This window comes from Pan paniscus, chromosome 7 (assembly GCF_029289425.2).
Source record: "Pan paniscus chromosome 7, NHGRI_mPanPan1-v2.0_pri, whole genome shotgun sequence".
NCBI classification, from domain to species: Eukaryota; Metazoa; Chordata; class Mammalia; order Primates; family Hominidae; genus Pan; species Pan paniscus.
In genome coordinates, this window is record NC_073256.2 from 56,243,147 (window position 1) to 56,267,346 (window position 24,200).

Here is a 24,200-nt window from a genome sequence, read left to right on the forward strand (position 1 = left end):
ATGCATTTTGACTGCAGTGATGAAAAATTCACCCAGCTTAGAGAGAGGACAGAGACCTGGGAGAGCCCATTCAGGCCTGATGGGAAGTGAGAATAAACATAAGGAAAAGGACACATTGGACTCATGGTTTTTAACTGCTGTCGCTTTTCTGGTTCTGGTTGGTTTGATTTTGTTGTTGTTGCTGTTTAGTTATTTGTACATTGGTTTATTTCTTTAAGGAAATTAAGGAGAAAAACAAACACACCCTGGAAGAAAGCAGTGGTGCTGACCTCATCAATGTCAGGCCTCGAGAGACACGGAAGGAGTGCCTCAGGATGCCCAGTGACTGCTCTTCAGCACACGGGGCAGCAAGTGACACAGACGCAGTGGGTGACACAGAACTAGAATTCTTGCTAGAAGTTTACTTTAGACATCCTGGAATTTCCACTCATCCTGACTCTACAAGCACATCAAGATACTGACCAGTCCTGATCCTTCTTCCCAGTGTCACAGAGTCAAAGTCACTCACAAAGAGTGCGGTTTGACCCCGAGGCCCAAGCCCGGGACTGATGGTGAAGAGACGAAAGTTGGGCTTCAGCTACTGGGGAGGCTGAGGTAGGGGGATCGATTGAGCCTGGGAGATCAAGGCTGCAGTGGGTCAAGATCATGTCACTGCACTCCAGCCTAGGCAACAGAGCAAGACCCTGTCTCAAAAAAAAAAAAAATGGGGGGCTTGAGCTGTGAGTCTTTGCAATGAGAAGCTGTGTAAACCAAAATGCCTAGTGAATGAGAGACTCTGCTTGACTGTTTTTTTCTTCGTAAATGGTTGATAAAGCAGAAAATTCTCAACATCTCCGCCCTTGTTGAGAAATTATATAGATGCGCCCTTTGTACCTTTAAATTTTGCAGGTAATACCTATGCAAAAAATAAATAAAAACAAGGACAAAATAAAGACAACTTTCCTGCCCTGGTGAGTCCTCTACTAACAATAATTATTTATTTCATGCTTTGATATCTTCCAGTGCTTTACAGTTATCATTCGGGCAATTCATGGTTAAGCCTGAAGATGAACCTCTGCTGACGCTACCAAAATCATTTCATATATTTATTGGGCTCAATAAATATGTCTTTGACATAACCTTTGCCTTTTTATGAACATGATCCAAAAAGGTCTGGATAAACCAGAGTTTTAATTAGGTTTCAGTTACTGGAAATTCTGCTTCGTTAAAATATCTATTTGTCAATATCCTGGATTCTTTTAGGCTAGCTTTGATGTATTCCTCTCCTCCTTCTTCTCTTACTAAAGGATGGAGAGGGTGGGAAGGGGAGAAGGGGAACATGCGAAGCATGATATTTACTTAAATCCAAAGATGGAAATGCAACCACTTCCTCTATGAGCCTTTATAGTTCTCCAAATGAATGTGACCAGAAGGTCCCAGAGGCATTTCCTGTGTATTCCTGCTCACACCCCAAAGCTGAATTTCTTTCTTTTTTTTTTAACTGAGTCTCGCTCTGTCACCCAAGCTGGAGTGCGGTGGTGAGATCTTAGTTCACTGCAACCTCTGCCTCCCGGGTTCAAGTGATTCTCCTGCCTCAGCCTCCCGGGCTCAAGTGATTCTCCTGCCTCAGCCTCCCAAGTAGCTGGAACTACAGGCACGCACCACCATGTCCGACTAATTTTTGTATTTATTAATACAAAAATAATGATTATTATTATTTTTGTAATTATTAATAATTTTATATGTTGTAGAGATAGGGTTTCACCATGTTGGCCAGGCTGGTCTCGAACCCCTGACCTCAAGTGATCCACCCGCCTTGGCCTCCCAAAGTGCTGGGATTACAGGTGTGAGTCACCACAGCTGGCCCCAAAGCTGAATTTCTAACACACTCCAAGGCTACCCTACCAATTTTCTTAAAACAGAGTTGTTCTGAACACATATAGCTTTGACCCAACAATTCTACTCCTAGGAATTTCCCCTATACTCATGCTAGCACACATTGAGAATAAATGACATACATATATATGACATTATATGTATACAATGACATATATAGTTATGCACTGCAGGAGCAAAAGGTTAAAACTATCTAAATGTCAGCCAGGCGCAGTGGCTCATGCCTGTAATCCCAGCACTTTGGGAGGCCGAGGTCAAGAGATGGAGACCCACCTGGCCAACATGGTGAAACCCGGTCTCTACTAAAAATACAAAAATTAGCTGGGCGTGGTAGCATACACCTGTAGGCCCAGCTACTCGGGAGGTTGAGGCAGGAGAATCGCTTGAACCAAGGAGGCAGGAGGTTGCAGTGAGCCGAGACTGAGCCACTATACTCCAGCCTGGCATCAGAGCAAGACTCTGTCTCAAAAAAACAACAACAACAACAACAAAAAAACTAAATATCTAGCTGTAGGGGAGTAGTTAAATAAACTGTGGCATATCCATGTAACAATGCTGTGAAACTGGAATAAATAAATAAACAAAACATAGAAGCCCATGAAGCAATCTCTAAAATATATTATCTTTAAGAAATAAAAATAAAAATAAATAAAAAGCAAGTACAGAACAGTTCATATAGTATATTCCCATTTGTTTATAAAAGGGGGAAAGAGGCCAGGCACAGTGGCTCATGCCTGTAATCCCAACACCATAGGAAGCCGAGGCAGAAGGATCACTTGAGCCCAAGAGTTCAAAACCAGCCTGGGCAACATAGCAATACCCCCATCTCTACAAAATTTTTTTAAAAATTAGCTGGATATGGTGGCATGCACCTGTGATCCTAGCTACTTGGGAGACTGAGGTAGAAGGATCACTTGAGCCCGGGAGGTTGGGAGTGCAGTGAGTTGTGATTGTGCCACTGCACTCCAGCCTCAGCACCTGCACGAGATTCTATTTTTTAAAAAAGGGGTGGCAGCAATTCACAATTGCAGAAATATGGAACCAGCCCAAATGCCCATCAATCAATGAGTGGATAAAGAAATTGTGGCATATATATATATATATATATATATATATATATATACACACACACACATATATGGAATACTACTCAGCCATAAAAAAGGAATGAATTAATGGCATTCACAGAAACCTGGATGGAATTGAAGACCATTATTCTAAGTGAAGTAACTCAGGAATGGAAAAGTAAACACTGTACGTTCTCACTCATAAGCAGGATGAAAAGGCCTAAGAATGATACAATGGACTTTGGGGACTCAGGGGAAAGAGTGGATGGGTGACAGATAAAAGACTACAAATTGGCTTCAGTGGATACTGCTCAGGTGATGGGTGCACCAAAATCTCACAAATCCCCACTAAAGAACTTACTCATGTAACCATGTAACCAAATACCACCTGTTCCCCAAAAACCTATGGAAATTAAAAATGCAGCCGGGCGCAGTGGCTCACGCCTGTAATCCCAGCACTTTGGGAGCCCAAGGTGGGCAGATCACCTGAGGTCGAGAGTTCCAGACCAGCCTGACCAACATGGAGAAACCGTCTCTACTAAAAATACAAAATTAGCCAGGTGTGGTGGCGCAGGAGAATCGCTTGAACCAGGGAGGCAGAGGTTGCGGTAAACCAAGATCGCGCCATTGCACTCCAGCCTGGGCAACAAGAGTGAAACATCGTCTCAAAAAAAAAAAAAAATCATCACTAAAGAACTTACTCATGTAACCAAATACCACCTGCTCCCCAAAAACCTATGGAAAAAAAAAAAAAGTTTAAGGGTGGCGGAAGAAAATATATATATATATATGTATTTGCCAATATGTGAAAAAATACCTCTGGAAGGATGGGCAATAAACTCAAAGCACTGATGCACTGAGAATGATCAACAGCTGGAAGAAGGTTTCTTCCACTCATAGCTTTGGAAATTGGTGCCATGGGAATGCACTTCATTATAAATAAATAAAATGCATTTTTTGACAAACTTAAAAATAATTCTAAATCACTTTTAAAGGGGGCTTGTTATGTAAATCCCCACTCTGAATGAACCATTATACTTTTGGCCATGAGTTTGGTTGGGGCCGCACTTCTCAGGCCCCCTTCTCCAAGCAGAGGCTGGCAGAGGGCCACTGAAATAAACACTCCTTGAAATTTTCCTGACATCTTAGAATTTGGTTTTATCAAATACAACTTGCGATCATCAAGTCACTTCCTGAACAGCTCCCCTTTTTCTCAAATTGTGTTTGTTTAAATGAATTTGGAGCTGCCCATCCCAGCTTGGAAGACTGGCCGAGAAAGGGGCACATTTTGGACAAGCCTAGACGCTTACTCCTTAGAAAGGGGGTCATGGAAATATCATCACCTTCATGACTAAAGCCACGGCAAGGGTCAGAACCAGGTGATAACTCACAGCCTGACACCCAGCAAGGTCTTCTGGAGGGGCTGAGGTTTCCTGTGGTTCTGGCTAGCGGTCACTCAATGCAGGGAAGGGCAGGATGCTGGGGGGCACAATGCCCTCAGGTAAGCATGGGCCCTGCTTCTTATTTCAGGGGCCTTTCACTCTAATCCTGGATTCCCCTTCCACCCAAGTGAGAGAAGGTGCATGAACACACCTAGAATAATGCCTGCACCCAGAAGCTGCTCGGTAAACGTTACTGGAAATCTGAATTTAATTTGAAGTAAATGCACTTAAAAAAGAAGTGGGGGTCAGGTGCAGTGGCTCAGGCCTGTAATTCCAGCACTTTGAGAGGCCAACAAGGGCAGATCACTTGAGGTCAGGAGTTCAAGACCAGCCTGGCCAACATGACCCCGTCTCTACTGAAAATACAAAAATTAGCCAGGCATGGTGGCGTGCACCTGTAATCCAGCTACTTGCAAGGCTGAGGCAGGAGAATAGCTTGAACCTGGGAGGCCAAGGCTGCAGTGAGCTGAGATCATACCACCACACTCTAGTCTGGGCAACAGTGTAAGACTCCATCTCAAAGAAAAAAAAAAAAGTGGGTGGGCCAGCGCAGTGTCTCATGCCTGTAATCCCAGCACTTTTGGTGGTCAAGGCAGGAGGCTTGCATGAGGCCAAGACCAGCCCTGGCAACACAGCAAGACCCCAATCTCTACCAAAAAAAAAAAAATTAAAAATGAGCTTGGTGTGGTGGCATGCACGTGTAGTCCCAGCTACTCTGGAGGCTGAGGTGGGAGGAGCACTTGTGCCCAGGAGTTTGAAGCCGTGATTGCACCACTGAGGTCTAGCCTGGGCAACAGAGCGAGACCCTATCTCAAACAAACAAACAAACAAAAAATCAGGGAGCAACTGAAAGATGGGGATACTAAGCAGGATTTCAATTACAGCCTCCTGACTTTTTTATTTCTTAATCTGCAAAAGGAGCACGCAGATGCAGAGAGGATAGGAACGTGCAGCTGCTGAATGTGCATCATCGAGAGACAGGCACGGGGCTTGCTGGCTTCCTCTGGTCTTTACCCACCATGAAATCGCCTTGAGCCTTCACCTACCAAGTGGTCCATAAAGAGTAACTGAATGCATGATTAATTGAGTTAATCAATTCAATCTAATCAATTAATGGAATAAATGGAAGCTCCCCTCACTTCCTTCTCTGCCTCAGTTTTCTCCCTCCCCTATTTCTCATTTCTCAAGATGAAAGGAAAATCTGATGGAGAAGACCAGCCCTCTGGAGAATGATCAATTTGTCTTCAGTTTCTCCTCCTGCTCTCTCTGACTTTAAGCCTCCCTCTCCTTCAGTCCTGCACTCTGTAGAGTGGAGTGGCTCAGGAACCAACTATCTGGACTTGAATCCTGGATCTACCACTTTCTAGCAGTGTAACTCAGGCAAGTTGCTTAACCTCTCTGGGCCTCACCTACAAAACAGTACCTTACCTATAAAACAGGCATAATAATAGTGCTCACCATGGTTTGCTGTGAGAAGTAAATGAGTTATTACAGGCAAGGTGCTCAATACAGTGTCTAGCAGGATAAGTGTTCAATAGATGTTATTATTATCCTGGGAGGAACACTCACTCTGCTAACCACAATTGGCTGATAACAAGGGTTTGACGCCTCCCAGCAACATTAGCAACTTAAAAGAGGAATCTCTAAGAAACTTGAAGGTCCAAAGGAACAAAGCAGTCAGGGGTGAATGCCCAGGGCTAGCGTTGATGTATCAGGGCAGGTCAGGCTAAGGAAGGAGAACTTCAAAAGCACACCTACTCCATCTCCCCGGCCTATCTCCCCAGGAGCTGATAGGAGATAAACCAAACCACCCTCTTCAAAGCAGCTGCTCAAGGACCCGGATCAAACGCACAGGCTTGGAGATAAGCTTTGGTCCGCACTTCCTTTTGTCCCTTCCTCCCCACCACATCTCTAGAGGAAATTCTTAGGTGAGGAAAAGGAGTTCATTCTTCCTTCTTTTATCAAAAGGAGTTAGCTCTCTGTCCACACAACAACAGTGGCAGAAGGCAATAGACCAAGAACCAGGGAAGGGACCGAGAAGGACTCATTCTGTGCCCACTCTGCCAGCCTTTTGCTGTGTGTGACTTTGGACGCTCCCTTAAGCTCTCTGAGCCCATTTCCTCATCTGTCAAACAAGGATAATAACACCTGCCCAAAGGAAAGAAAATTGCTGTGAGATGCTGGACCCAAAGACGCATTTGGGGCCAGGCGCAGTGGCTCACGCCTGTAATCCCAGCACTTTGGAAGGCTGAGGCAGGAGGATCACCTGAGGTCAAGAGTTCAAGACCAGCCTGGCCAACGTGGTGAAACCCTGTCTCTACTAAAAATACAAAAATTAGCTGGGCATGATGGTGGGCGCCTATAATCCCAGCTACTTGGGAGGCTGAGACTGGAGGAGAATCGCTTGCACCCAGGAGGCGGAGGTTGCAGTGAGCCAAGATCACGTCACTGCACTCCAGCCTGGGCAACAGAGCAAGACTCTGTCTCAAAAAAAAAATGCATTTGGGAAAAGGTACTGTAACATGTTTATACAATCAACATTTTGAAAAATACAATCATCCGTGTTAAACCTTTTGGGAATACAGTGAGGTGTGATATAAATAAATAGCCCTATTTTTGTAAAATTCTTCGTTCATCAGAAACATTCACTGGGTACTAACTGCACTGAGACTGCCTGGACCTGGATTTGACACTCCAGGCTCACCTCCTACCAGCTTGGGCCTTGGGCAAGTTACTTAACCTTTCTGTGCCTGTGAAATGGAAGTAACCATAGGACCCATCTCCTAAGGTTTCTGCAAGGATTAAACGAGAGAATGCACGCAAAGTGCTTAGAACAGCGTTTGGCACTCAACGTTGGCTACTGTGGTGATGGTGAACCGCTCTGTTAGGCAATAAGTACACAAAGAGGATGAGGAAAACAAGAAGCATTCACAGTCCAGTGGGAGATCAGACAAGGAAGCAAATAGTGGCAGATGCCATGTGATAGGTGTAATAATAGAACATAATACCAACTGTGAGAATGTAGAAGAGGGAGCCTCTTGAGTCATCGGTGGGGCGGGCTTCCTGCAGGGCTGGCTGTCCTGGTCTTAGCCTGCTTGCTCCCACTGTTCCCTGGTGCCCCTCTCGTGCCCCAGGCTGTGTCTGAAGCCGGGGGATGGGGCAGACAGAGGAAGCGCCTTCAAGTGCCCTGAGTGCAGTGTGCTAAATCAGGGCTCCCGGCCAAAGCAGTAATTGCCAGCCGCTGAAAGATATTAAGCGCCAGGGAGGAAAACCAAGTTCTCTATGAGGCAGACTTTTCAGAGTTCTTACAGCTTGTAAAAAAAAAAATGTAAATAGTTACCCAGTGAGATATTATTTCATGTTGTTGCCATTAGGGTTTGAGTGTTATGCAGAGAGAGGAGAGAGAGGCGATCATTCAGGCAATTCTGCCTCGGCAAGGACTGAAAACTACACATTAACCCCACACAACAAATCTACCCCCTCTAGGTCTTAACCTGACTCGAGCATTTTTTCCTGGGTGGTGAATTTTATGTAAATTGAAGTAGTGAAAAAATAATCTATACATATTCACAGTTTCTTAAAGGATTTTCTTGATGGCTTCTAGGGAGGGATGGGCTATTTTTTTTTTTTTAAGACACATTGCGGGCCAGGCACGGTGGCTCATGCCTGTAATTCCAGCACTTTCGGAGGCTGAGGCCGGCAGATCACTTGAGGTCAGGAGTTCAAGACCAGCCTGGCCAACATGGAGAAACCCCATCTCTACTAAAAATACAAAAATTAGCTAGGCATCATAGCACACGCCTGTAATCCCAGCTACTCGGGAGGCTGAGGCAGGAGAATCGCTTGAATCCGAGAGGCAGAGGTTGCAGTGAGCCGAGATCATGCCACTGCACTCCAGCCTGGGCAAGACAGCAAGACTCCGTCTCAAAAAAAAAAAAAAGACACATTGAACTGGAGGCTGGGGAAGGGTTACTTTCATTTCTGTAGAATTCAGAGACAACCTGGGCTCTTCTGCTTGGGTTCCCAGGGCTAAATCTGGTGCTGATGTGGCTGCTCCCCTGAGCAATTGCTCCTCAGACACAAATGATGCAATCGGTTACAGCCATCATTTACCTTCAACTTTCTTTGTGCCAAGCATGAAACAGGTGACATGCATTGTCTGCTTCTGGTCTCCCAACTCTGAAGTGGCCGCGCTTCCATTTTACCCTGGAGGAAACCAAAGCTTAGGGAGGTTCACTTGCCCGGGGTCCCCACAGCAGCCTGGTTCTGGGCCTGACTCTCTTCAGCTTGAACTGAGAATGATAGCAACACCTGATGTTTATTAAGCGCCTGACATACCGAACTGTCATTCTTCACCACAGTGTCATGGGGGCACTCTCAGGCAGCCCTCTCCCCTGTCCCATTTTAATGGTGGCCGCTCATTCCCAGGGCCATCTGAGGAGGGCCTGGACAGTGGAAGGCCCCTGAGCCACGCATCTGCCACTTTTTTGCAGAGGGAGAACCTGTGTCTTATGTCCTGAACAGGGATGTCTTACTCGGGCCTTCCAACCACATTGCCCTCCATAAACACAGCCCATTTGAATACAGAGCCACATTCCCTCCCAGGTGACAAGCCATTCCTCTGAAAACTACACTTGCCTTCAGGCCCCGAGGGCCCCATTTAGTGCTCTGTATAGGTTAGCATTTTAGCTAAGTGAATGGTGAATCCCAATTGTAATAATCATCTAGCAGTGTTTTAATTAGGCCTCTGGCCTGGCTATGCATGGTTTTTCATTTTCCCTCCTAAGACGTTTGGATGGATCCAGCCAAAGAAACCCTGCTGCCCTGACCAGCAGCTCAAAGGGTGTCCCTCCGGCCTTGCATGCTTTCGGAGGTGTGTCCTACCACTTCCCAGGAGGTGGGAGCAGGCCAATCTGTGTGCCCGTCAGTAATTACCACTGGGAGCTCAGGGAGTGAGGTGTTTTTAACAGGACAGTATAGTATTACCTAGGCAAATCCCCCATCACATCCTGCCAGTCTGTCCTTACCTCCTCTTCTCTCCCTTCCTTTCCTTCATTCACTACCTTTTTCCTTCTCTTTTCCTCTCCAAACAGAGAGTGAATATTCTATTGTCCTCTCTCTTCTCCCCTCTCTCCTTTCAGCTGCCTCCTGCTCTGTTTTCCAAATTCCTAAATACCTCTTCCCTCTCCCCTCCCCTTTTCCTCCTGACTTATTTCCCATTAATCATTTCTAACACACATCTGCTCAGGCCCTAGAAGGATCCCTTGGCTCCCTCTCACAGCTGGGCTGGTTACAATAATCAGGGAGTCTTTCATCTTTCACAGCCTCCTAGGTCTCCCCTCTGCCCAGCTCCTCCTCCTCTGCGTTCCTGCAAAGGCCAGCCTCTCTGCACCCTGGCTTCCTTCTGCCCTTCCCGCTCTACACAGCAGTCTCCCGAAGGCAAAATGGCTTGTGGGTGGACACAGCCCTGCAGTGGACTTTTACAGGTGGTGTTTGCAGTGATGGCAATGGCTGCCCGCACAGAAGTCGGCATGAGAAGCCTGCCACGATGAAATAAATGAGATCACTCCCTCCCTTTTCATTCCCGCACCCCTCTTGCTGCAATGTGGGATCCATCTCACAGTCAGGGTACCCCTTTCCATTCGGCGTAACATGATTTTACCAAGATTAAAATTGGGGAACATGTAATTACAGCTTGTGTAATTTCTAAGCATTCTATAAGTGCTGCCCAAAAAACAGTATGGATCCAGGGAGTGCACTTAGTTTCGGGTATGACTGATACTGCCTGGAAGTGGGGTCTGCTGTCTTCTACTACTGGGCAAGATACAGATTCGTGATAGCTATTTCTTTCTGTTTGAAGAGCTCCTTTGAAATCACCTCTCCCCATCTTGGGTTCTCAGGTCATCTCAAGGCGTCGGTCAGCGCGGCAGAGTCGGGAACCTGCCATCCTAGAGCAATACGCCCCGAGTGACAGCCCTGACAACCGGAGTGATGGATTGGGACTGGAAAAGTGGTGCTGGGAGCCAGGCAGTGACACCAGCGCGCCTCCACTGGCCGCCGAGCGCACGGAGAAGTGGGCTCCCCAGAGTTCGGCACCCAAAGGACCAACTTCGCCTCCGGAAAAGCGGCGGATCCGGAACTTGGATGTCAGGACTATGACTACGTAAAATCTCTGCCCAGGGCGAAGCTAGCAATGCACACTGTATCAGAAAGGCGCAGGGAGTCGGGAAGGGTATTGTTATTTTTAATTAAAAGTTTTTATCCCGAAATTTGCCTGGGGAAAGCAAGTGCTTTTTCCCCCGGAGTGAGAAGGATGGGGGGGCGGAGGGGTTGTGTTGCCGAGCAGCGCTTAGAGAGAGATCCCCCTCCAGGGACACCCGCCTCGCCCGTGATCTCGGTCTCTCCTCGTAGCAGCTGGGCGCGGTACAGTGAGGAACTTCACGCCCCTCAGCAGGACACGGTAAGAAGCCTGTAACACACCAGACACCGAGCCTCTAACGCAGGGCGCAGGCACAGCGCGCACAGCCCGGGGTCCCGCGCTTGGTCGCCGACCATGTCACTCCAGAAGGGAGACAAACTTGCAGGCTTCAGACAAGACGGGCTCAAAGTAGTTGGAGCTGCCTACGCCGCGTCCCGAGAACAGTGGGTGCCTCCGAGGCTCGGGCGCTTCCAAGTGAACACACCAAGGGGAGGCCAAGTAGGGGAAGGAGAGCGGGGCCGAGGAGAGCCGGAGCAGCTCTGGAGAAGGACCCGGGCTCCCGAGGCGAGGCCTGCCCCCAGGCGGCCTCTGGGAGAGGCTTGAACTCCAGCGTCCCAGAGCCCGCGCCGTGCGATCCCTCCCACCCCCCCACCCCACCCCACCCCACCTCGGACACACACGGCCGGCGGGGTTACAGCCCCCGCCAGCATCACCCCCCACCCACCCAGTGGTGAGAAGGGAGAGAGGAGAGCGGCTGGAAAGGAGGACGGGGCGCAGAGCTCAGGGTCCCGGAGAAGTCCCGTCCCAGGCGGGACCCCAGGGCGAGGAAGGCCCAGTCGGGGGGAGGGGAGGAATCCCGGGAGCGGCCGAGACCGAGGCGGAGACGGCGCGCGGCGCGGCCCCTTTAAGGCTCTCCCCGCCCACCGATGGAGCCGGCCTCAGCCCGCCGCTCTCCCCGCCCCGGGGTCCCGGCGAGAGCTGCGATTGGGCGGGCGCGGCGATCCCTTTGAAGTGTGGCTGCCGATCGCGGCTATTTGACGTGCGGCTCGCGGAAGGCGAAGGTTTTTGTGTTGCTAGCCGGGGCCAGCGGCGGTGGCGGCGGCGGCGGCGGCGGCGTCGGTGGAGGAGGGGAGGCGGCGAGGAGGCGCAGCTCCCGCTGCACCGCGATCGACGCTGCGGAGCGAGCCCACCCGCCCCGGGAGCTCGCCTCCCCGGTGCTCCCCCGCCCTCCCCGCCCCCCCAGCGGCGCTGCCTCCTCCAAATGAGCGATTCGCCCGCTGGATCTAACCCAAGGACACCCGAAAGCAGCGGCAGCGGCAGCGGCGGCGGCGGGAAGAGGCCGGCGGTGCCGGCAGCGGTGTCCCTCTTGCCACCGGCGGACCCCCTGCGCCAGGCGAACCGGCTCCCGATCAGGGTCCTGAAGATGCTGAGCGCTCACACCGGTCACCTCCTGCACCCGGAGTACCTGCAGCCGCTGTCCTCCACTCCCGTCAGCCCCATTGAGGTCAGTCCCCGGCCGCTGCCCCCGGGCGCCGGCCCCATTCCTCCCACCGCGACCGGGACCCTGACCCAGCTCCCAGCGCCCCGGGGCTCGGTGCGACACCCAAGTCTGGTCACGCTGGCGGGCTGAGTGAGGAGGGGAAGAAAACCGAGGGATCAGAGCCCACCAGGGCTTCCCCAGGCTTCCCCGTGGAAGGGTCTCCTTCCACGCTCGCCCTTCGGAGCTCCGTGTTTTCTCTCGGATTGGATTTGCTCCTGGAGTCCCCTCTGGGTCCTTTACTTTTCCTCTGATCCCCAGTTTCCAGCCAGGAGTTGGTCTCTGCTGGGTCTTCCCCGCCCCCCACGCCAGGCTGTTTTCTTTGAAGCCCTGGCTGCCCGGGTCCCACTTCGCCTCTGTCCCATCCGGTGAGGGCGCACGGCGCCCTGGCGCTCCCGATCCCGGATCTTTCTTCCTGCCTCTTCCCTGGGTGCCCTCCCCGGGAGGGAGGGGCTACGGAGAGAGCGCCAACTGCAGCCCCTCCTTTAGAATCCGCGCTCCCGCTCCTACCCCGCGGCGCCATCGCCAGAAACCCGTCCCAAGCGAAGTTCCCCCAAACTAAAGGAATAAGTTTTTTCCTGGGCCTGGAGGAGGGGGACATTAGAGGGAAGTGGCGAGTCACAGCCCCGACTCCAGAGACGTCACCTTCTCCCGCAGGGGTCCTGGGTGAACTCCTTCCGCAGGGCCTGCGGCGCACCCCGGGTCCCAGAGGCAGTATGGGCGCAGTTCCGCCAGCTGCCGCGCCCGGCCCGGCCCTCGCTCGCAGACCCTCTCCCCAGGCCCGCCCCGCCCCGTGGCGCCGCCGCCCAGCTCCCCGGGCGCCCCCGCTCGCCCCGCAGGCCTCTGAGTCTCACTCCTTCTCCCTCCCCCTGCTTCTGTCTCCCACAGCTGGACGCCAAGAAGAGCCCCTTGGCGCTGCTGGCCCAGACCTGCTCGCAGATCGGCAAGCCGGACCCGCCGCCCTCCTCCAAACTCAACTCGGTGGCGGCGGCGGCCAACGGGCTGGGAGCGGAGAAGGACCCCGGCCGCTCAGCCCCGGGCGCCGCCTCCGCAGCCGCGGCCCTGAAGCAGCTGGGGGACTCACCGGCCGAGGACAAGTCCAGCTTCAAGCCCTACTCCAAGGGCTCCGGCGGCGGCGACTCCCGCAAAGACAGCGGCTCCTCCTCGGTGTCTTCCACCTCCTCCTCGTCCTCCTCGTCCCCGGGAGACAAGGCGGGCTTCAGGGTCCCCAGCGCCGCCTGCCCGCCCTTTCCCCCGCATGGAGCGCCGGTCTCCGCATCCTCGTCCTCGTCGTCGCCCGGCGGCTCCCGCGGCGGCTCCCGCGGCGGCTCCCCGCACCACTCTGACTGCAAGAACGGCGGCGGGGTTGGCGGCGGGGAGCTGGACAAGAAAGACCAGGAGCCCAAGCCCAGCCCGGAGCCGGCAGCCGTGAGCCGCGGCGGCGGTGGGGAGCCCGGGGCGCACGGTGGCGCCGAGTCCGGGGCCTCCGGGCGCAAGTCCGAGCCGCCCTCGGCGCTGGTGGGGGCCGGCCACGTGGCGCCGGTGTCTCCCTACAAGCCGGGCCACTCGGTGTTCCCGCTGCCGCCCTCCAGCATTGGCTACCACGGCTCCATCGTGGGCGCCTACGCCGGCTACCCGTCTCAGTTCGTGCCTGGCCTGGATCCTAGCAAGTCCGGCCTCGTGGGAGGCCAGCTGTCTGGGGGCCTGGGCCTGCCGCCGGGCAAGCCCCCCAGCTCCAGCCCGCTCACCGGGGCCTCCCCGCCCTCCTTCCTGCAGGGATTATGCCGCGACCCCTATTGCCTGGGAGGTTACCACGGCGCCTCGCACCTCGGCGGCTCCAGCTGCTCCACCTGCAGCGCGCACGACCCTGCCGGGCCCAGCCTGAAGGCGGGGGGCTACCCGCTGGTGTACCCCGGGCACCCGCTGCAGCCCGCCGCGCTCTCGTCCAGCGCCGCCCAGGCCGCGCTCCCCGGCCACCCGCTCTACACCTACGGCTTCATGCTGCAGAACGAACCGCTGCCGCACAGCTGCAACTGGGTGGCGGCCAGTGGGCCGTGCGACAAGCGCTTCGCCACCTCGGAGGAGCTGCTCAGCCACCTACGGACCCACACGGCCCTGCCGGGAGCCGAGAAACTTCTGGCCGCCTACCCCGGGGCCTCGGGCCTGGGCAGCGCCGCCGCCGCCGCCGCCGCCGCCGCCTCCTGCCATCTGCACCTCCCCCCGCCCGCCGCCCCCGGCAGCCCCGGCTCGCTGTCCTTGCGGAGTCCACACACTTTGGGCCTAAGCCGGTACCACCCCTATGGCAAGAGCCACTTATCCACAGCGGGGGGCCTGGCCGTGCCGTCCCTCCCCACAGCCGGACCCTACTATTCGCCATACGCGCTGTATGGACAGAGACTAGCTTCAGCCTCGGCGCTGGGATACCAGTAACTACAGCTCTTCCTCCACCCCAGCCCCCTCACCCTCCTCCCTCTCCCTCCTCCTCCCTCCCCACCTGCCGTCGCCGCTGCAACCTCCACTACTGCTTGACCCTGCCGGGATTCCCCACCCAGCCCTTCCCCACCGGACTGTGTATTTATTTACTATAATGTTAGCTTACAAGCTGGGAATATAAGTGCATTAACGGCCCACATGAGTCAATGGTATGCAAAAAGTCTGTGTTCTCCCAAATAATAATATTAATCCCACAAATAACGACATGATCCCCGCCCCTCTTCCTTTCTGTTATTTTTTCTTAGATATAAGTTTTACATTTTTTATTCCTTTTCCTCTTTTTTTTGGTTTTGATTGGTTTGGTTTGAGGGAGAGTTGGGGTCTTTGGGTTCTTCTAGACGTTTTGTTTTCCCTTCCTGGGGAGTTTCTTGCATGAGTCTTAACTTAAAACTACGTTTCCGCCTTCTCTTTTTCCCTCTTCCCCCTTCATTCCCTCTTGTTTCCTTCCATTTGCGGTTCTGTTTTTGTTTTTTGTTTTGTTTTGTTTTGTTTTTTCCTTTGTTGTACAAGTAACAGAGAGGAGGTTTTTTTTGTAACTCATTTTGGGGGTGGAGGGGGCCACCTGGGTGGCAGGGGCCCTGGAGCTCTATTGACCTGGTACACTGCTCCGGGACTCCTCCCCCGCCACCCTCCGCGCATAGGGTCCTTGGTCTGGACCCTGCCCCCCAAAAGTAGGGCCTTGCTCCCCTACCTTGCTCTGAGCACGGAGAGCCCTGACCCCACCAGTAGGCTCGCCCCCAGAAGGGCCCAAGTGGCCGTCTACCGTCACCTTCCAGACTCCCGCCCCTAACACCCAGTGGCTACAGTGCGCCTGTCGGGGCACCTGGAGCGCTCACCTGGTTGAATTCAAAGTCCCAGAAGGCCCCGCTGGCGTGAAGCCGGCCCCTTACATTTTGCGAAGTGCATTATAGTCCTTGTTTTTCTCTCCCCCGTGGGGGCAACGACCCCTCCCCTGGCAGTAGGGGTGGGGTAGGTGACTCTCGCTAGATCCCTCCAAAGCAGACCGGTGGCGATGTCAGCGGACGTCACGAGCTCGTTAGCTGCGTTCGGGGAAGGTTGGGGCGTCAGGGAGCTCTCGGATCACAGCAGCCCCCGCCCTCTCCTAGGCCTGGCCCGGCAGAGCCCCCAAAGTGGACCCCGCAGCGACTGGGGTCTTCTCCCCACTCCTCCCTCCTTCTGGTCTGATGCGGCAGCGCGGGGGCTGCGGGGCCTGTTTGGGACGAACAGAGCTCTCCCTTGGTAAGACTTATTTTGTTAATAAATGGAATACTTGGCTATATTCACACCGTGGTGTGCTTCTCTCTTGCCTCGCCCACCCTCTTCCAGACACCTAAGCAGATGCCCTTCTTTTATTCTTGTTTAAAATGCCTTATGGTTTCCTTCTGTGATTTCCGTTCAAGGACGAGTTTAATGCCTTTCCTCAAGAAATGGGGGAGAAAAAACAAAACTTCTGCCAACGCATTACAAATAACATAAAACCACCTTTTAATTTTTTTTCCCCAGTTGGTTATGTAGCTCCCAGCCTCACTTCAAAGGCCTTGACATTTCCTGGGGCCAGGGTGGAGGGTGTGTGTAAAAGTGGATTTTCCTCTGGGCCCAGATGCGACGTGCTAAGGGGGCTAAGAAGGGACCCCAGGACCCCAGCACCAAGGGCTCCGGCAGAGACTCCGGCAGCGCAGTCCTGGAGCCCGGCGGCCTGGCGGGCAGAGACGAAATGCCTTTGGCGCCACCTGGTGGCAGGAAGACGAGCGACAGGCCTCGGAGAGAAGCCGCAGCCCGCACTAGCCCCGACGGCACCTTGGTTCTTCTCATCTTCTGAACGCGAAGGATTCCTATCTGCTGTTTTTGTGGGGCGTTTCCTCTCTCCTGACCAGAGGGTAAAGGCACCTGCTGAGAGGGTTGCTTCTCAAGGCTTGGGGGCTCCCCTCAGCCATCGCTGGGTTGTCGACCTGGGTCATCTGCGCCCCGGAAACTTCGAAACAGGGTTTGGGTTTTGCTGAGAAGATGCGACGATGACTCAAGACCTTGAAGCCACTCTCAGTCCGGAGGAGCCGGGCCCCTGGGCCTGGCTCGTCCATTTTCTTGAGCTCGCACGACTGACACTGGCCTCTGCATCCTCGAGCAAGAGAGGGCGGGTGCTGTTTACTGACGTGTTGGCCAGGGAGCCTGCCCCCTGTACCATAGACAGGCCCTGCGCGAGTGTCCAAGGCGGGAGGAGAGAAGGGACAGCTCTGGGAGGCCCAGCCACGTCCAGCCCAATGCAGACTCGCTGCCCTACCCCCAGCAGCGAGAGCGGGCTGCGCCCGCCAAGGCACGGCGGCTCAGACTTCGGCTGCCCGACGCCAGGACCCCGCTCCATCGGGCCGGGGGCGCTCGCTCCCTGCGCAAGGGCCTGGGCGCGCGGGGCCACTGGGACGCTCTGCAAAACCGCCTCCTGCGCCGCTTCCTGGCCGCGCTCCTCGTGGGATCTGTCGTTGGGGTTGTGCTGTTTGCTTTTTCTGTAAGGAATGCGACTTGGGAGTTCGTGCTCCGAAAGGTGCATGCTTTTGAAACGTCTGTGGCCCGAGGTCAAGTGCAGTGCGTCGGATGGGGCCGGTTTCTCTGCGCTGTTTTTGGTTGTCCACAAACTCGACGACAGACAGGGCGTGTGTGTGTGTGTGTGTGTGTGTGTGTGTGTGTGTGTGTGTGTGTGTGTGTTTTACCAAATCTTTGGATCTAGCAAAAGGAAAGGGATCCTGGGGTGCTCCTACCACTGGGCACTGGGAAACCCGAATTAGAGAAAGTGCCCTGAGACCAGATCAGGGTCTTCCTGGGAAACCAGCATTATCCAATTTCTCGGGGTTCAATCTGGCCCGAATCTTTAAACGAACTAAATGTAGCGACTCGTGGCTTTATTGTTTCTTTTTCTGTTGTTTTGTTCGTTGTTTATTATTTCTTTGCCATCTTCCCTTCCTCTGAAGGCCCCTCTTTCCTTCAGAGACCCACCCCCTCACTATGTTTTTTAATGCCTGCTAAAAATGATGGAAATTGCTCCCTCTGTAGGGCGACTTAAACTTTGCTTTCTTACACTTCAAGTCTTCAGACCTCCCTATCTACAAACCAAAGGGCTCCTCTTGTTGGGAGGAAGGAAGGAAGGGATGCACAACCAGCAAATTCCCTATACCAAAAGAAACTGTTCTAAAAGGTGTTTGGCTTATACCTTAGGTGTAAGAATGCAGTTAGAGAACTCCTTAGACTACAGAGTTTCCCCCATAAAATGTATTGGTGGCCTTTGGTGACTGGGAAGTTCACTGTTGGGCCTGGTGGGAATAGGCTGCCCCCAACTACCATTGTGGCCGCAAAGGGCAGGTCACATAGTCTGGAGTGTCCAGTTCTACTCTGAAAAGATGGCTCTCCCCACCTAAGAAATGTGACAGTTTTAATAAGCTGATGAAAAGTTTGTTACTTTCAATAGCTTAATTCCCATTAAACAAAGTTGCCATCTTAATGGAGGTGGTGCTCCCCTATCCAGTGCTTATTTGAATAATTAATGCCTCCAGCAACCCTCTCTTTGAGGGTCACCTCCACCTTCCATTTCTCCACCTCCTCTTCCCAGCCCTCCTCCACCTCTTTCTCCTAATCTCTCCCAGGCGCCAGAAATGGGGCCGGTGTTCCCAAAGCACCAGGAAGGGTGGAAGCCACAGGGCTGGAACTTGAGACACTGGACGTTCCTGGCTCCAGGTCCTATTTTCACACCTCTTGCCTGGTTATTTTTGTGGCCTTGTGGCAGCCATTGGAGGAAGGGAGGAGGAGAAAGAGGGGAAAGACTCACCCTTGGATATAGGCTGGACTCAAACAAAATCATGTGGTGTTAAGTTTTTAACTTCCCAACTGTACACCCGCAAACCCATCTCCTAAGAAATTCATAGCCCAAGCGGGAGGTGTGGGGCCCTTCCCCATCTTTCTGCAGCCATAATTGCTCTGCCCTACCTAGCATACTGTGATTGTATCTCTGGGTATATGAACTAACTCCCTCCTGATGTATGTCTGGGTTACGGTGGAATTCATCTTACAATAATCCTGTGGCTCTACACTTTATTAATCATTCTGTAGGGGAAGCTGCACTCCAGTTTTCTGTTTGATTTGATTTCATTCATCCTGTCTTTTTGCAAAATAGATGGTTGAGTGCATCCGATAATGTATGGTTTAATTTGGAGCACTATGGGTTTGAATTACCATTTTCATAATGTGCTGTGCATTAATGTGTTACATCCTTTATAAAGAGGAATGTGCCGGGTTTCAAACTTTCTCCTGAAAGCCAAAGTCACCTAAAGGAAACAAAGCCAAATCACATCAACCCATCTTCTTACCTCCCTGCCAGAGAGCCTCCTGCCTCCCCAACCCCAGTTAAATCTGCCAAAGCTCATAAAACCCAACATGAAGCCTTTGTATTCACATAATGCAGGTGGGTGTCGAGGTTTGGGGGAAACTTTGCACATGGCTGCCCGGGAGCCGTCAATGGCAGTACAAAGCTCCCCCTCATTATTGCATAACAACAGCTTTGCAGCCAACCCGGTTTTCATTTTTTTTTTTTTCGGAGACCTCCAGTGGATGGCTCTTCGTCGACCCTAACCCCAGCACTCCCTCCCCAATGGCTGTAATAACACCAGCTGTCTGTTACTCAAACTCTGACTGAGGAGGAAAAAGCACTGATTATCCAAATACAGTCATTAAAGGGGAAATGTGTTTTTAGGACTGTCAGAGTGATTAATGAGGGCTAGCCGTCTTTGCAAATGCACTTGTTTAGTCTAACTGGCAGCTTCTATTTTCCTATTGATTTATTGCAGCCGTTGCCGGGCCTTGGTGTGTGCGAAGTCAGGGCACTTCACAACTGGGCCCTGTTTAAACAGGAAAAGCATGCACCATTTTATCCAGGAGGGAGGGAACAGCCTAAAGTCTCTCCCTTCAGTTCAGTCTCCAGTGGCCCGGACCAACAAAGAAGACATTAAAAACCTGCAGCCCGGAAAGGGAAGGAAACTGCCTCTCCTCGGTCGTCCCTGGTCACTCGGTTCCAAGGTCAGTGGAGACGCACCATGGCCCCTGGACAAAGCCCGCCCTATTGTGACACTCAGCATGCCCACATTTTCTCCGACAGTCCCCCGAAACCAGCTGTCAGCCCCTGAGTCCAAGTTCAGGAAAGGCCCCCAGCAGAGGGAGAGGCAGAAGAGGGAAATGCTGACGCGAGGTAAGGGGAAAAACATAAGCAGAGCCACCCCTGGAGTCCAGGGTAGGGCAGGGGGTGTCACTGCGGTAAATTGATAGACCAACAGCTGGTTTCCACCTTTACAAAGAGAAGAAGGTGGAGTGACCTCTATTGCAGAGAGTGATACCGCCTTCTTTCCACTTGTACATTTCATGTTTTGACAAAAGAGTTAGTGAATGACCAAAATTGAGAAATGGCAGCTTGAAAATAGAGTCCCAACTATTTGAGGATTTCACTTCCAGGTGGCCATCATCGAAGCAAACAGAATTTGCAGAATTCCTATTAGGTGCCTAGCACAATGCTGGATACCGTGAGATGCAGAAGAAAACTCAGACAAACTTCCTGCCCCATTGAGCTGGGGGAGACAAGATGCGCCCGTGAGACAGGGAGCAAGATTGCATTATACATAACTGCGTTTCTGCTGATCTGAGAAAGTGCTAAATCATTCTGTGCAGACAGCGGAGAAGAGGATAGGATATAATAAGGCACTAATTGTGCAGATCAGATGGTCGTGCCAGCCACAGGAGCTGGAGGAGGGAGAGCTCACTGGGGCTGATATAGGGGAACCTGGGGCTCCCCAATTCCTCCTAAGCCCATGCTCTTTTGAAGATGGGTGAGGTTCTCATTCTATAGTGATGAGAAGGCTGAGCCCCTGAGTCAGTAATTTCCATTTCTAGAGCAGATCAAGGAACAGGCTTAATTAAGGCTATATAAACACATCTGAATTTTCTTCTACCCACTCTCTCCCTAATCAGCTTATACCTCCCCCACAGCATTCCCAGCATGGAAATGGTTGGTACGTCTTCCTAAATGAAAAATACCTTTCCAGGTTTTCCTGGGATGGTGGCATATCACCAGCATTATTAACACTTCCTAAAACAGAAAAAGCTGCTAGTAGATTTAGATTACATATGAACTGGGTTGCCTTTTTCTTAAGAGAAAATAATTTGAACCTGTTGGCTGAGAGAAAAGGAAGAGACTATATATATATATATATATATATATATATATATATATATATTTTTTTTTTTTTTTTTTTTTCCGAGACAGAGTCTTGATCTGCTGCCCAGGCTGTAGTGCAGTGGTGCAATTTCTGCTCACTGCAGTCTCTGCCTCCCAGGTTCAAGCAATTCTCCTGCCTCAGCCTCCTGAGTAGCTGGGATTACAGGTGCACACCACCACTCCTGGCTAATTTTTGTATTTTTAGTACAGACAAGGTTTCACCATGTTGGCCAGGCTGGTCTTGAACTCCTGACCTCATGATCTGCCCACCTCGGCCTCCCAAAGTGCTGGGATTATAGGCGTGAGCCAGCATGCCCAGCTGAAAGTGACCATGTTTTATGAACTTCAAAATGGAGACAAATCGTATATGTGTACATTGATGAGCTTTAGGGCTCTCCTGGAAAGTCCAGAACATCCAGTCACTATGCATGTACTAGAAAGGGCATTGAAATGAGTCAGAGAACCTAGATTTTATTCTGGTTTCAAAACCTAATTGCCATATGGCTTTGAAGAAGTCACTTAGTCTCTCTGAACCTATTTTCCCATTTCTGAAATCAAGTTGTTGGGCCCTATAATCTTTAAGGCCTTTCTAACTGGAAGAGTCTATGATCTTCTAAAATGTTGGAAGAGTGAAGCATTATGATGGTGAGAGTTGCTTAGGATGCTCTGTCTTTGGCCCTCATCAAATGCAACTCTAAATTTCCTATCAGAACAGCAAACAGGGAAGACCCAGGAAAAGAAGGCTCATGACTTCACCTCAGCAATGAGTGGGTAGGGAGTGTATAAATACAGAGAGAGAGAGACATGGTCTCACTCTGTTGTCCAAGCTGGAGTGCAGTGGCTCAATCTCGGCTCACTGCAACCTCCACCCCTGGGGCTCAAGCAATCCTCCTGCCTCAGCCTCCCGAGTAGCTAGAGCTACAGGTGCATACCACCATGCCCAGCTAATTTTTTGTTGTTGTAATTTTTGTAGAGACAGTGTTTCGCCCTCTTGCCCAGGCTGATCTTGAACTCCTGGGCTCAAATGATCTGCCCACATCAGCCTCCCAAAGAGATGGGATTACAGGCATGAGCCACCGTGCCCAGCCGGAACACAGGAAGAATATTGCAGTGTGGATTTTTTCACCCAGAGAACTGACTCCAACAAAGTGAATTATTAAATTTGTATTTAATTTGATGCAATGCTGAGTATAGGGTGATGTAGGGATTTCAGAGACTACATCGGGGTGCTTAAGTGGGTTAGGAATTACTTAAAATAATTTTGAGACCGCTGTGAGGTTAAATCAAGGTCTACAAAAAGAATCAGATTTTTCATAGCCTACGGCCAGTTGCTTTTGAAAAATGGGGCAGAAAGAAAGAGAAAGAGAGAAAGAAGGAAGGAAGAAGGAAGGGAGGGAGGGAGGAAGGGAGGGAGGAAGGGAGGGAGGGAGGAAGAGAAGGAAAGAAAGAAAGAAAGAAAGAGAGAGAGAGGAAGGAAGGAAGGAAAGAAGGAAGGAAGGAAGGAAGGAAGGGAGGGAGGGAGGGAAAGTAGACAAAAATTATACCACAGTTTGGGGAACCTCTGCTCTGAATGGGCAGCGAGTATCTCCACAGCTCTTTGGAACACAAAATAAAATGACTCTTCTGGAGTTCCAATCAGAGCCAAATTATAGAATGAAAACAGCAATTTGGAGAATTCCCTTGCATGTCCTTATCCTGTTTGCTCTCCTGGGTGTGTGTATGTGCATGCATGGTGTGAGCTATAATGTGGGTTTGTAGTCAGTTCACACAGGAATCATTGTGGCTGTGCTCTTCCTGCTTCAAACATGGGCACCACCAAAAATACAGAAAGGATAGGTCAGGCCCACCCTAGAGCATCTCAGGAAGCATCATTTTGTGTGTACCATGGCACAGTTAAATATACGAATATATACTGGACATTTAATTCTTAAAACAAACCTTTAGTTTCTCTTTATATGAAAACTAAAATTTACAGAGGTTAAGTACATTGCCCAAGACTGGGCGCAGTGGCTCATGCCTGTAATCCCAGCACTTTGGGAGACCAAGGCAGGCGGATCATCTGAGGTCAGGAGTTCGAGGCCAGCTTAGCCAATGTGGTGAAACCCTGTCTCTACTAAAAATACAAAATTACAATATAAAATTACAAAAAAATACAAAAATTAGCTGGGCATGGTAGCACACACCTGTAATCCCAGCTACTCAGGAGGCTGAGGCAGGAGAATCACTTGAACCAAGGAGGCAGAGGTTGCAGTGAGCCGCCACTGCACTCCAGCCTGGGTGACAGAGTGAGACTCTGTCTGAGAAAAAAAAAAAAATTGCCCAAGATCTCACAGTTAAAGAGCATGAAGCCAGGATTCTAATATGGTTTCTGACTCTAAAACTCTTTACACTTAGCGAAGCAGCTTCAGACTTTGTATGTTGGCAGGCCTAGATGCTATGGATAAATGGAATAAGGGTGCCTGCTCCCTGGAAAGTTCTGGCTGTGCCTGTGTGTGTTGGGACCAGTTGACTATGTACGATTCAAATGAAATTGGTCCTGCCCCAAACAAGAGCTGAGATGCTGGTCAGTGCATTGGGTTTGATCATTCAGTAAACATTTACAGACCACCCACTACCTACTAAGTATTTTGGTCTGCTCTGGGAATTCAAAAGATGGAGGAGATACTGGCCTTGCCACAAGGAGTTTGCAGTCAAATGGGAGATTGGTGTATAAACTAAGATATCACATTATATCTTAGCCCACACTGGCCAGGCACATTGGCTCACACCTGTAATCCCAATACTTTGGGAGACTGAAGTGGATGGATCACTTGAGGCCAGGAGTTCGAGACCAGCCTGGACAACATGCCAAAACCCCATTTCTACAAAAAATACAAAAATTAGAGAGGCCTGGTGATGCTTGCCTGTGGTCCCAGCTACTCAGGAAGCTGAGGTGGGAGAATCACCTGAGCCCGGGGAGGTCAAGGCTGTAGTTTGCCACGATTGTGCCACTACACTCCAGCCTGGGCAACAGAGCAAGACCCTGTCTCCAAAAAAAAAAAAAAGAGAGAGAGAGATAATGTGCTGAGGACTCTATTAATGCCATTGCAGTAATCAAGAGTATAGGCTAGGTTATACGGTGGTAACAAATTAACACACAAATCTCAGTGGCTTAACACAACAAAGGCCTCTTTTTTTTTCCACTTATACTGTGTATCCATTGTGAATTGATGGGGATCTCTATCAGTCAGTGTTCAACCAGAGAAGCAGAAGCAGTAATACATGGAGTCATTTATTTCAAGGCGTTCACTTACGCAATCATGGCTAGCTAAGTGAGTTGGAAGTCTGTAGGGCAGGCAGACAG

At 51.2% G+C, this 24,200-nt stretch overlaps 1 protein-coding gene across 1 annotated transcript; it reads left to right on the plus strand.

The window, feature by feature from the left end:
* Positions 1 to 11,306: 11,306 nt before the first annotated feature.
* Positions 11,307 to 15,898, plus strand: ZNF703 (zinc finger protein 703). The gene is made up of 2 exons (XM_034965937.4): positions 11,307 to 12,087; positions 13,009 to 15,898. The coding sequence occupies exons 1-2, from the start codon at positions 11,845 to 11,847 to the stop codon at positions 14,548 to 14,550; spliced, it is 1,785 nt and encodes a 594-aa protein (XP_034821828.2). The 5' UTR covers positions 11,307 to 11,844; the 3' UTR covers positions 14,551 to 15,898.
* Positions 15,899 to 24,200: the final 8,302 nt, after the last annotated feature.